The sequence below is a fragment of the Melanaphis sacchari genome, unplaced genomic scaffold, assembly GCF_002803265.2.
Source record: "Melanaphis sacchari strain LSU unplaced genomic scaffold, SCAv2.0 Contig0_pilon_pilon, whole genome shotgun sequence".
Taxonomy (NCBI): Eukaryota; Metazoa; Arthropoda; class Insecta; order Hemiptera; family Aphididae; genus Melanaphis; species Melanaphis sacchari.
Window position 1 is genome coordinate 23585281 of NW_020270366.1, and position 15476 is coordinate 23600756.

Here is a 15476-nt window from a genome sequence, read left to right on the forward strand (position 1 = left end):
ATAGTATGGTAAGTGGGGACACATAGCGTCATAGCCAGGTTCGTGTTTGTTGGGAATAGGTATATATTTTGATATTACTGTATTTAAAAATAGAATTGGGAAAATTTGTTTATGTGACTGTCTCGGTCTTGGATACTCATAATTCAGATACCTACCGACTAAACCTGTTTACATAAACAAAACTTAATTTTGTGTGTAAATATATATTTTAATAAAAATATAATATTTTTTTAATATTTTTATCCTCATCAATCGTTATCATACTTAAATAAAAATGTTTAGATTTGTTTTATTGCATAATTTTATAATTTTAAAGAATTGTTTTTATTGACGGGGGCCCACAACCATGTATTGGCCCCTGGGCCCCTGAAGCTAGGTCAGAAGCTAGCTCTTGATCCGGGCTTGCCTGTCGAGTATTATATTTTGGTCAAGTTCGTGAATAACTTATAACTCACCATTGTTTAATAGTTGTTTTTTCTCAGTCCTGTTTTTCAGACTCCCCGAACAGCATGACGTGAATGTATCGTAAACGTTTTGACTTTTGCCGTTTTTGGTGTACACATTCATATTAGTCCACGTATATGTGATGCTTTGGTTAACTTGTTTGTTGGTACCCGTTCCGTTGGAATGTTCCTAAAAAATATCATGTTGAGATTATAATTTGCATTTTATCCACTCGTAGTATTAATCTTTGTTTAAAGTATCTAATTTTTTTTAATTCCGGACATTTACACGCTTAACATTTTGCTTGAGGCCCTAAACGGTATACATTTTGGTCACACAGTTACTTATATAAAAATAAATGCAGAGCTACTATACGAAATTCAAAACAACCAGTAACCAAATGTTGCGTTTTTTCCAAGTGGCGAAATCATATAAGAAAGAATTAAATTTAATCAGGCTGTCTTTGGATATTTTTTGATACAAAAACTTTTTTTTTTTAATATATTTATCATTCAATTTTTGCATACATACTAGAATTACTATAAAGTATAAAATATTATGAATACGTTTTTGCAAGACAGTAATAACTTTAACGTATGCACTTAGTGGTGCATCTTTCAATTCATTACAATTTGAGTACTCAAATTGGTATAATTCATGTATTTTGAATGTTGCCCCTAGTAGCACGTTTTTCATTAATTTGTTTGAAAAACAGTGACAAAATCTTTTATCGAGAAAAACAGAATTCGTGTTAAGATAGAATTAGGTAAGCAACATTTAAAGTATTTTACATACGTATAACAGGATTTGATCTATAATCACCAATATATTGTCCAAATAGTATTATATTGGTATCTAGAGATAAGAAAATTCTTTGGACCATGTTATTAAGGAAGTGACATACTAAAAATACTTATCATATATTATATAATAATAATTATTATAAATCATGTTTTTAATATTTTATTAAATTACTTTCAGATTTTAATGTGTTGTAATGTGATCAAAAGACACAATACATCATTTGGTGTTGAAAACTGTGTAGTATATATAATTATAATTTATAATTATACATAAACACTTACGATTATACGAAGTTATGTAACACCATTTAGTAACCACTGAAAATAATTACCGTTACAATACTGTTAAGTGAACCGAGTAATTTATCTTCGGAAATATGTTTAATATCATATTCAGATGAATGTTTATATTTCAATCAATGGTTTCATATGATGATTAAATGCATAATATATATGTTGTATATATCTATTAAAGTGCTCATTTTCAATGATCAATATCAACTTTTTTTTTACATATTGTATAGTATAGACTATAAATCTATTTGAAATGTTTTTAGTGACTAGGTATTTTAAAACTATTAGATTGGATTTAAAATATTTTATTTCGTGATACTTAAGCTAATATAAGTGAAAAATCAAATTGTAAAGTTTACTTTTATAAATCATAAATATAGTCTTACTAGTCTAAAATTAAATTTGTGATACCTCTAGTAAATATATATATACATATTATGTACAATAAATTAATAACACGATTAAAGGAGCCTGAAGAATTTTTTAAGAGGCTGGGTTCTACCAATTTTTCAAATAACTAATTGCAGTAATGAAATTCACTAGGATTCTTTATTACTTGACTTATTTTTAAGTACCATTACTTGCTATATTAAATGTTAATAATACTATAGTAGATAACAATCTTAACAATAACTTGAATACCTAACAAATAAAATCTTTATGAGCTCTAACATAATAATAGAAAAAAAATATTATAAGCAATTTACCAAGTAAAATTTTGCCTAATTTTCACATAAGTACTCAATATCCATGCATTTAATATTGATTTGGATGCTGTTTGTGTCACAAATCGTAATATTAAATTATTGCCTATTAATATACTTGAAATAGACCTGAAACATTAACAGTGAAAACTGTTGTAGTGTATTTGATTTTATGTTTTATTTTCACATTATTGAAACATAGTTTAAGAGGTTGCCGAAAAAAGTCTTAATTTAATTTAATAAAATATATTAACATTTTAAAATGTATTCGTGTAAAATAAAAGTAGATTTTTTAATAAAATTGTAATATTTAAATTTACTGTTATAATTAACTAGCCAAATTTAAATATGTATATGTAAATTTTTATACAACGATATTTTATAATAATAAATAATAATAATTAAGAAGGGAAATATTTTTTTTGCCTTCAAACCAAGGTTAGTTGTTATTAAATGATATTATTGTTTAATACGACTATTTATTAGATTTTTAGATACTTAGTGAATTATTATATATTTTTATGTTGTGACTGGAAATATTTAAACGATAAAATATTATTATGCAGCCTATCCATATTGATACTCGTATATAGTATTTTTTTAGAAAGCACAATATCCAACATTGAGATATACCACTTTAACATAATAATAAATTGAAAATAAAGTGAGTGAAAAATATCTTGCACAACCACGCATACCTAAAACTGGTTTGAAGAAGAATTTATTTCTTGTTTAACTATTTATAAATTTAATATTATAATATTATGCTACAACCTTCAAGGATATAATTGTTTTAGTTCAGTACAGAAAAATCATCATTCATTTTTATAATAAGAGCTTAGGTTTATAAAGTCGTTCGTAAACTGTCAGTTACGCATACGTAAATACTTATAACACGACTATGTACTAAACATCTATTATTTATAAGTTATAACATAATTAGAAGTATTTATTTCTTATTTTTTCTACTCACGTGCATTTAATTAAAATAACTATCAAGTATTAAAGTTATATTTTATTAAACTGTACACCTCTATAGTAGATTAATATTTGGTTCCATAAAAATGTATAATTTTTTTTATAATCGTATTGTATATGCGAGTATTTGAAAAATATTATACTTTTTTTAATAATTGTTTAAAATATGAAAATGCGTTTTAAATGCTACACGTCATTGTGTATAGTTTTTTCGTAGTAATATTCATAATTGTACACATGTACCTTAGTTTCACGTGGTACGTAATATCTGAATGAACCCGATTTTAATACTGATAAATTATAAAGATAAGAACATTTTAATATTTTAATTACTAATTATTATTATAGAATATGTCTCACAAAGAATTACTTGTTTTAAAATACTTTAATTAAATTATGTATATTATAGATTGTTCTTACTTCTAAGTTCTTAGTTTTGTTATGTATGAAAAGGTAAACGCCTAAACTTATCAACTCATTAATCTGAATCAATTCTTTAGAGTAGTATAATATTATTCGAGACACAGTTAAATAATATTCATGCTTGCATAGTTGTTCATATTTTTCGTAATCGAGGAAAATATTCAAAATGTTGTATTTAGTCCGTCATCAACAATGTTTAACATGTTCTATTGAAAGGATTACCCAGACAATGTGGTTTTATTCAACATTTTATTTTTTTAATTTTGTTAAGAAATTATGAAGATAACAATGTATTATATTTTCAAGCTTTTTAACTGAGTATACATATATTTATCAACATTTATAGAAATAAAAAACTCAAAATTTCAAAAAGAGTTTTTTTATTTTGATGAAGATATTAACTACATTTGTATGAGTATATGAATTCTTGAAAGTTGCAGTTGGTTGTGCAATCGATAGTCGATCCTTATACACGTGATTTTTCTACAGATGTGAAACTGTTGTAAAATTTAATGAATATCATAAGATTAATTGTTAAGAACTTCTATTTTTTTATTTTTTTATAGTTAAATGAACGGTTGGGTTGAATAAACATCTTGTTGAGGGTGAAGGGAATCTATTATATTTTATTTTTCATATTGTAAAATTATTGATTTATTGATTTTAAAGAAATAATAATTACATGTATTATGTAGTTTTTTTAATTGTTTTTCTTTTATTATTTCGAATACTATTTTATTTTATAAAAATGTAATTTAAAAATGAAAACACCTAATATAACAGTTCATAGCGCCGCTATGATAGTACCGATAGTATTTATATTAAATATACTAATACAATTATATATTAAATTAAATTTTAATAATATATTAATTTATAGTGCATATTTAGTAATATTTTGTGTGTGTTTTTAGGGCTTTAAGTTCCTGGCATAGTGGTTGGTAATCGTTAAAGGTAAAAAAGTTATGTCAACGAATTTAAAGTGAAAATAATAAATTGAGTGTTTTTCATTGCATTAGAACATTTTTATTTTTATAAAACTTAAAAATATTTTAATAAAACAATAATATTATGTAATATACCTAAATATATTATATAATATCTAAATGATATTTAGTTTATTAATTTTATACGAATTTATAACTAAATGTTAATTATATGTAAATTTTAAACAATATATACATACCTATTTATGATTAAAAAAAATTTTTTTATGATGTGTTATAATATTATTATAAATTTATTTAAATACGTTACAACGTAACCAACACATGGGACCAATTATAAAGCAAATAAATAATTGTTATCTGTATAGTATATCATAGATATATAACATATATATATAGTTGATTTTATACATTATAAAAGAGAATATGTGTAAGACTCTGATTTATAGTCTCAAAAATACTAATCGATCGATTTTGTCAATTTCAGTGATTATTCCCTTCAATTTTAGGAAGGTTTGGAGAATAATTTAAATCGCTTCTGATCTATGGCGCTGAACAAATCATATTTCTGTTGACTACATATCATATAAACTACAATTTTTTTTCCTGGACAAAGTCAGTGGTACTTTTTTTATACAGTTAATGTTTATAAAGTAATAATAAAATAATACTATGATATACGTAGACAATATAGATATAATATCATTTAATGTATATGTGAAGTTTACAGTGACAGATGTCAATTAAATAGAGTACAGAAAAAAGTTTGGATTAGAAAATATAATTGATTTATTGTTAATATGGCCAGACGACAACTAGAAGATAATATAGGTACTACTTAATAAATTAATATTGATTTTTTCTTGCGATATCGTTTTCCGGCCATGTAGTAACGTATTCGGAATCGAATATGTTTCGTGTTATCAAAGGTGTCAACAGTTTACCAAACGATTTTTATAGTTATCTTTTTACTGAACGGCGTGCGTCATGTGATGAACTAAGACCTAAGTATATATGTAGATTTCTTAGGAATAATAGCTTCTGTTCATTACCAGACTTGTTGATTTTATAAAGTTACTAAAAAAAACCACATTTCCTACTATTTTTGTTTTAGCGAAATCATTTTGGTATATTTTATAATCTATATAATATATAATTATACTTAAGCAATACTTTAAAATTCTTAGCAAATAAAAATCAACGTTGGTATATAATTTGATTCTTAGTTGTTTACTAAATGAGTTCATATTCAATAATCTAAATAACCTAAGAAAGATTCAACGCGTTCTTTTTTCAAAGAATTCTCAATGCTTAACATGTTATAAATGTTTCATGGGCTACAACCCTTTTGCGCTCATAAGTACTATACTTGTGCTACGAGGGATGAGGACAAATGCGCCCAAAAGATAAGGTACTACTTGCGATTTATAGCCCATATGCACCCAATATACGTTGTTGTTGTGATTCGAAAAATGGATTATTTATATCTTGATAGATACTTAGATATCGATTATTGTTGATTTTGAATAATTCGTTTTTACATACGCACTACAATTTTTTTTAAGGCAACACCAACCTATATTTCTCGAAACCAAATTTCTACTAAAGTGTAATTTAAAGTTACAAACAATTAAACATTCATAATTTTTGGTAGTATTTATTATTTTAAAATCTATTTTTATACACACGCATCTCAAGTATAATACTCTAGTTAAGAATTTGTAGTTTCTGTAAGGTTGCACAACGCATGCATAGAGAGAAGTGAGATTCATAATGAAATGCAATTAGGATAAAATGGACCCATATTCGATAATATCGATAAGAGTGTAACCTAAAAATAGTTTATGTAGTTAAAATTGGTAAATAATATGTAAAATAGTTCTAAGGTAATAAGTCGTATTGAATTATATTCCATAATACAGTTTTGCAACGTTACACGGTCTTAACGCATTTTTATTAAAATTATTTTGAGCGCAAATGGGTTGCACCGGTTAGGTTAGGTTTTAAGTATTTTGGGTTTTGTCGATAATTGGTATTTCGTAAATATTTATGTTTTTAAATGATCAAAAATTAAAAAAAATGAAGAATTTTTTACTTCTGACTCCTAAAATAATTACTACATTTAATTTCCCATCAGATATTACTCTAAGAATTGAAGATTAAAACATTTTTTTTCTATTAAGATAAACTTCTTTTCAACTGTATACTAAATATAAAACATCAGTGTTTAAAGTTGGATTTTTCACTTGTTAACTATTAAATTATAATTTAAATAATCAAGTTAATTTTTTTCATTAATTTGTCCATTTATTCTTACAATTATAACAATAAAGTTAACGCTTTTGCGCGAACGCTGTCGTTATTTGAGAAAATAAGTAACAATAATACTAATACTAATTATATTTCAATATCTGTCAATCGATAAATAAAAATATGAGATTACGTGATCATGGAAACCATAGCAAGTATCATTGCCCCTTCGCTTGTAAACCAATACACGCTGTATCTCAATGTTATAATACTTTGCTCGAACGATCGCCACCACAAAGAGAATATTTCTATTAAACTATACCTCATTTTAAGGTATCAGTTAATATCGGTTCAGAAATTTCAAATGATGGGAATTCATAACTCGTTTACCTTCATATTGGATTACTATGTACGCATTTTCGTCAAGCAATTGACATAATATATAATTATCATACGTACAGTTGAAGAATAAAGATTTGAATGAATGTAAATATATGTAAATATGTAACTTAGAAATTATCATTTATCTAACTTATTTTTGACAATCAATAATAAGCACATACTCATACAATCAGAGTAGGACGTTATTCAAATGAAATTTTATTTAGTTAATTATGTAGATAACATTTTATTCGAATAATTGTCGGTTATTTTATTTGAATAAACATGGTTGATAAATTAAAAAAATAACATATTAAAAACAATGACTGGTATTTTATGTTAAGTTATACGATTGTAAATCGTATTTTATTCGGAATAAATCCAAAAATATTATAAATAAAACAAATATAATATATCAATCGAAGAAAATAAAGGATTAGATATGTTTATTTTTCTCAATCATATTTTAATTATAATAATAATTTAACAATATTATAATATGAATAATATTTAATAATTAATAATAATATTTTGTAATAATTACAACAATAATAAACAGTATTAAACTATTAAATAATAACAATGAATAATTATAAAAAAATGATCCAATTATAAATTTGTTTACTCAAATAAAATAACCGAAAATTATTCGAATAACCTTCTTTGAAATTTAGTCGAATAATCATAGTTGAAAATTATTCGAATAATTGTAAAAAAAATTATTCGAATAATTGTAAAAAAAATTATTCGAATAATTGTAAAAAAAATTGTTCGAATAATTATCTAGATAAAATTTTGTACAACTTTGTATACAAAAAATCTAGTTGTTCAGTGTATTGCAGTTGCTCCAATGAAGTGTATCTGATATTGATAATATAAGAAAACATAAAAAAGTTTCTGAGAAATTTCAAAAATTAAGAACCGTTTAATTAAAAAAACAAAAAACAACAGAAGTTGACACTGGTCCAATGTGCAACCTACTCATACATTTTCGATCCAGTGTGCGATCTACATATACGTATTGACCTATACTGCATTTGTATTAGTTATTATAGTTATTAATTCATTTATAATTAATTATCCTTCTTGTCTGATAAGAATTCATCATAATTTTATGTATAATTATTATGTCATAAAAGCATCTTTCATGTCTGATAAAAATTCGTCAAATATAATTTGCTTGTTTGGGTGATATAGGTATCCTAATGTAGCACTCATAATAAAAAAAACAAATTTACTTAAAATCACTGTAACGCCGTATTTAAAATAACGTAATTCGACAAAGACAGTGAGACCGTAACTGAATGCCGAACGATTTATAATTATCACGTTTGTATCTCTATTCTCTTCACAAAAATAAATATATATCCCCATGTCATATAGGAAAACGGTGATATTGAATTGAGTCCATGCTACTTTTATGTGTTTGAATTGAGTCTAGCTTATTATTTTAATATCTTTGAATTGAGTCCGATAGACAAAATGTCATGACTACCTATATAACCGGTGACTCACAATTAGTTAATACTTACTTAATTATCAAATTATTACGAGTGAAAAATGAAGTGTATGTTTAAATATTCACCCGTAAAATACTTATTTCTCCTCAAACAATTTTTAATATTTTGTTGTATTTCCAAATATAATAAGATAAGTATGTACTTGAAATTTCCAAATTATTATTTTCAATACCTACATTATAATAAAATTTCCAACAAATTTCAACTCTTTTAGAAATATTTATAAGTATGACAAATTTTCAATTGTTTTTAGTTATTTTCTATAACTGTCAATTAAAAAATATTCTTTAGTTAAAAATTACATTTATTTATTATTATTTTTAATATTTTTAAATTAATTGACTCTTTATTTTTATTATTACAATTAAAGAAAGGGACTCAACTCGAATAACCTAACAATATTGGTTGGACTGAACTCCGATAACTCAAAAATATTTGCGGGACTCAATTCAATATTTGGGTCTCAATTCAACGTCAGCCTAGGAAAAAACACTCATTGACTGTAGGTCGCATGTTAGCCCGGCAAAGATAAGGACAGGTCAATTATCAGTTTTAGGTTGCACATTGGACCAGTGCCCAGAAGTTTTGAAATTATGATTACGGAGACTGAGACATAGGTTATTGGTTCTAAATGTATAACAACAAGGAAGTCACTTTGTTATGGAATAGGTGTCCAATGTATCTTCTCATTGAGTATATTTGAAATCTAAATACGTTTACCTATAGGTAAATGTAACGGATATTTTTAATTTAAATTTTAAATGAGAAATAATAGTAAACGATGAAAAACTATTTTGAGCGGAGACGATCTGTAGCCGATAGTAAAAAAGGAAATTTTATTATATTATTTATATTACTATTAGTAATTTATATTTTTATTATTAATGCGGTAGGTCGTAGGTTGAATTAATTTTTCCGAAATCTTATCGCATAATATTATATAATCATAATTTTAATATTATTTTGCATAATATAATGATAGGTGTTTTAAATTAATATGTTAATATCGACGTATAGGTACCGTAGAATGGCGTGAGGTTCGTGGTATAAATATCAAAATTGTTTAAAAATATTATGTTGTAAAGTAAATATTAATACACGTAAAATATAAATTTCGAGAATAATGTTCATAAACTAATGATTTAGGTTATTTTGTTTTCAAAAATGTTTAATTTTGTAAACTAATTTAATTTTAAATGTCCACAAAAAAAAAAAAAAAACGTGTGTACTATTTCATGTATGCAATTTTAAGATTTCTATAAGAATAACTAATGATGAAAGATCGGAGTATGTTTTCTACTGTAAAAAGAATCTTAGGACACAAAAAAACCCACATCGTATAATCAATACAGTCATCGTTCCATTTAGAATCTAATATATTTTATATATTATAATTTATAATTAAACAATTTTAATTCTGCGAACGTGCGAAATCCGTTTCATATATTATAGAAATTGACAATCGAGTAGATTTATTTATGTACTATGCATTGAAATGGTATTGTAAACTGGCATATCAAAGTTCTTTCACTTGTTTATGTTTATATTTTGATAAATTATACGTTTGATTATCAATGTAGGGTATTGCAGTATTGAGTTAACAATGAATTTATCTGTTTAGTTGTTAAAACTGAAAAGTGTGTGATTGATATATTATATTAATATACGTATTCACAAACTAAAAATGACGACAATAAATACATCATACAAAATTATCATATTTTTTAATAGGCAAGTGCATAATATTATATATAATTTTAGTTTTTACTGACATAACTTATTATTATTATATAATAGCCACGGTAACTTGAATTAATAATTCTTATTTATTCCTATTAAGTCAATAAAATTATAGAAGTAAGTAGATTATTATTATCTTAATAATCTATATTTACATTTATAACGGGTAGACAAGAGTACATTTCTTAACGTAATAACATACGTGTAAATTAGTTGTTTTGAATTTTTAATTCAAAAATATATGCTCTTGACGTTATTCTATTAGGTAATAGCCAATAGGTATAATTTTATGAAATTTTCAAACAAATTTTTGGCTTTGATTATTAATTATTAAGCAAAATTAAGTAATTACTGCAGTACTTTTATATAAAAAATACTAATTATGTTATATTTATAGAGATTTAAGAATAATTTTTTAGTTATGAAACTGAATAAGTAATTAGTAAGATAAATAAAAAAACCCATAATTACTATCACCAAAAAACATTGTTTTGTTAAATGCTATTTTATCATTCCAAAGGTTTCAAAGAGACTATTAAATTATTATATATTAATTGCAAATGACGGTCAATGTTTAGAAAAAAGTAATTTTTTGATTGACTCAGCAGTTTTTGTTAGTGTTAATAGTCACGGTGTACGAAGCCACTTACTCGGCAATTGAGCCAATATAATAAATTTTATTAGGTGAAAATAAATTAAAAGAATTATAACAAGTGCAATTTTAATTGACATTTGCTTTAAAAGAATATCGAATGCAATTTATCTTCACTTTAAAATTTACAATAATAATTGATACATTATTATCTTCCTTCAAATTGGATAATATCCAAGTATCTATGTACGAATATCAAACCGGGTCTTAGTGTTTTTTCAGTTTAGTGTTACTAATATTGATTAATGATTATGGGTTTTCAATTTCATCGACCTAAGTGTATATTTTGATAAGATCAAATTCTGAATTATGGCTTTTTGATCAGCGAAATATTTTCTTCTGATGTAATGATAATTTACAACTACGAAGTTAAATGGTAATGTAAATTACGTGCGTGCTCATTTAAATTAATAAAAACTGACTGTTTTAATGATTTACTCACTGATATAAAAACGATAAAATACTTAAATCAACCATCAGTTATCTTTCTTATATTTGACCTTATAATTAGATTCTTCTGTAATGTAGTTATTAGTTTAGATAACTCCTTCTGTTTTCTAAACTAAATGATTGGCTACTCTTAGGTAAAAATTAAAATACTGTATTGTATAGACCGTGAAAAATATGTTTATAAATAGGTCATTTAAATTCGATTCGAAAGAATATAATATTTTACTATCTAAATTAAACAAATAGTATATACTTCCTATGGTTTAAAATCTGAAATATTTAACGTGTAAGTTTTTTTCTTTAATTTCTTAAATAAAGTAGATAAATTTGAGTATTTATTTAAATTCTTACAGTAAACATAATAAGATATATTTTTTTAGTGTAAATAATTTTATGAAAATTGTCACGTTAATTAAAAAAAAATATAATAATTGAAGATATGTAATTGTAGGTATTGCATAAATGAAATCAAAAAGGATAATACATTTGTTTACAAATTGGGGTTAGGTATAATTTTCCTATGGTGTTTAACGTCAACTACCAGTATGGTCATGGTCGGCGGATTATACTACGACATGCTGTATTTCATTGACACTGTAATTAAAACGTAAATAGAAGAGTATAAACTATTAAGAAGCTAAGTTAATATTATTGCGTATGTTTTGTAAAGATTCTTTTCTTTTATCAACCAATAAATTTTAAAGTTCTCGCAGGAAATTATATATTGGGCTTTTATCCTGTTAAATATAACATAATATCATATATTATATTGGTGTAATATTTTTAATATTCATAAGTAATCGCTTACGAGTAAAGCGATCTTCAGTGTGTATTGTTAGTTTTTTTTCTTTAAATCAAACAATAATACCAATACAGAGACATCGTGCTGTATAGGTTCTATAGTGACATGATGAAGTGCTAGCAATTGTCGAAAATAAGTTGCAAGGATTCAGGCGCTAATTCAAATAAACTATTTGATTTTTTTTCAGCAACAAAAATGTTTTTTTAACAACAAAAAATATTGTACTGAAAACATCTGGAAAGTACTGTATTGTACTGTAAATTAGAAAAAGATACATGTTTGTCAGCACTGAAAGCATTCACCTACCTATACTATAAGTACAATCGATTTTATGAGCGTTTGAATGGAATATTGTACATTTATCACATTTATAATACAAGAGTAAAGCATTATGTGCATTTTATAAGACTAACAGAGGTTGATGACGTCACTCCAAAATGGTCTTAAACATAAAATAAAAATACCGATATTTTTAGTAGAACTTTGTACACTATAATAGATTGGGATAGACTGATAAAGTTGTGAAGCGATATTGCTATTAATTATTGAACCAGAGTCATCTACTTCTAAATCTAGTTATTATTGAACGTATACTTGTTTCATACTTTTGGGTTTTTTAAGAGACAATAATTTACTTCATATATATATGAGTCAAGAGGGTCGTAATTAATTGTGAAATGTGTGGATACTCACCAGACTCCGGTAACGGGTAAAATTTTCTTTTTCGAGCTGGGAATTGTCGGCATTTCTGTTAGCCAATAGCGGTTTCTTCTCATCTTTGGGGCTCATGGTGAAAACGCACAGTCGGAGAGCGCACACCGAATTGGGATTTATAATTTGGTGAAAACTTTATCGTATGCACTTTCAGTAGTTGTGCTCGTCGAGTGTTTTTTAGGATTACCGTGCTCCCCACATTCTGTGTGATATGAACGTACTTATGTAATAATTTAATTTAAGGTACAAGGTGTGTTTGAGATCACCAGCCGTCAATCGTAAACTGATCTTAGGAACGGACTATCAGCCTGACACCCACCGTCATAGTCATCGGCATGGAAGGGGAAGCCGAGCTGTGTAGTGGTTATGTAACATGTTGAGAGCCAGTAAAAACGCACAAACACGGAAAAAAGGTATTGTGAATAGTAATATTGAAAAGGTACAGTATAGTATACTCGTATTATTATACTCACACGCTACATGCGATCGGCTTCACACTCATCTCGACTTGTATGTCTTGACTTCTATAATATGGGCATCACTGGAAAATTGCCATCACATTCATCTTAGTTGAATACAGTATATTTATTACCTATAATATTATGTACTATTATTATTGAGTATACTATTGATTTTTAAACTCTATTAACATAAAGTAAGCATTAAATAAAATAATTACAATAATATTCTAATGTTTATAGGTATTTATAAATTATTTTATTATTGGGATAAATTACCTCTTGGCTCTTGCAAGTATATATGATATGATCAATTGTTATTATTTTTTAACTTAAAAATACGTTATATCCATATATTATTATGTTGACTTCGTCTTAAAAATGCATAATATATCAATTTTTATGTAAATAACAATCAATTTAATAGTATTATTTTTAATATTAAAAAGGTATTTACAAAAAAACTACAATTTTAAAATATGCTAAACTTTTTTTAAAATTGGAGATGGATACAAATTATTGTTTTTAAAAGTAATTTAAACGAATATAATTTTATTATCTAGCTAAAAAAAATATTTTCAACCAACATTTTTATTAGCCAAAAATTAATAATTTCAATATTACTGTGTGCGATTAAAATAACACAAAATGTATTATTTTACAGGTTTATTGTTTATAAATATAATTTATTGTTTTCTTAAGAATTGTAAACTATGTAAATGCAATAAAATAATTGTATTAATTCATAACTATAATTGACTTAGAACATACATTTCGTTTATGGTACTGCAACAGACAACAATGGGTCAGTGTGACGATGCCGATGCGGAATGAACAAAATGTATACCATTGATTGATGTATGTGACTTCGTTATTTAAACATATTTACAACCTACCTACACAATAATTAAGATACTTGTATCATAGAAAAAAAAAGAAATATCTTAAATCATCGCACGTCTGAATATACAAATATGAAATATTAGATACATTGTTTATCGTATTTAATGTTGATACACACAGTCGGTGGACTAAGTCGCTAGCTACTGTGCATTTGCGCAGTGAACCGGTTTCATTTTATACCATCTAAGCTGAAATAAAATAAGCCGATATGTATTGTATTGTTAAAATAAAATATTTAATATAGATAAATCTAAGTACTAATTACTGTATATTAGTTAATCAGATTCAATTTTATACAAGTTTGATTAATTGGGTATTACCTACCGTGTAAGTCTACTCACGACTTCATGTTACACTTGTTGGTCGTTAATAATTAGTGGAATTCACTCAGTATTATTTTAAGTATGTTATATTGTTTAGCACATTAGAAACATTTATGATCTTTTTTGTTGGAACAAATGCTGGACTTCTTTCAGAATTTTAGGTTTCTTATTTACTTAATAAGGAATAGGTTCAATAATAATAATACTGGTTGACATTTTCGTCTGACGATGGTAATTTTTTGTTTGGATTAAATTGTGCGATATAGTAAGGCTGTGTATAACCATGGACATAATATAGAGTTATGTACACTAAAAATCTATAGTTTCTTTATAGTCCATGTCCTCCTCTTCAACAGAAAAATAAAAATAGTTTATTACTCTATACCTATTAACGGCAATATTTATGTAACGTTACTACATTAACAATGAGTATTTGTTGTGTCAAACAACATTGGCAATAATATGCGTATTATTGAAAATTAAATCTAAATTATAGAGTAATATTACTCTTTGATCTAAATATAAAATATTATAAGCAACTTTATTCCTTAATTAAGTTTATTTCAATTTTTTACAATTTTTATATTTTTTAAAAATCAATGATTCTATTAATTTTATATGCTACAAACTATTATTTTCCGTCACTATTTTTCTTCGATGATAAATACTTTTAATACCTTGATTATATTA

The 15476-nt window shown here is 25.2% G+C and overlaps 1 protein-coding gene across 1 annotated transcript in view; it reads right to left on the reverse strand.

Moving 5' to 3' along the window:
* The window catches only part of LOC112599905 (protein white), a 26159-nt gene extending 12982 nt beyond the window's left edge, over positions 1–13177 (reverse strand). The window contains exons 1-2 of the mRNA XM_025347028.1: positions 13082–13177; positions 456–633 (exon numbers count right to left, since the gene is read on the reverse strand). Of these exons, the coding sequence (XP_025202813.1) occupies positions 456–633; positions 13082–13177 (274 nt within the window). The remainder of the gene's footprint in view (positions 1–455; positions 634–13081) is intronic.
* Between the last annotated feature and the right edge of the window lie 2299 nt (positions 13178–15476).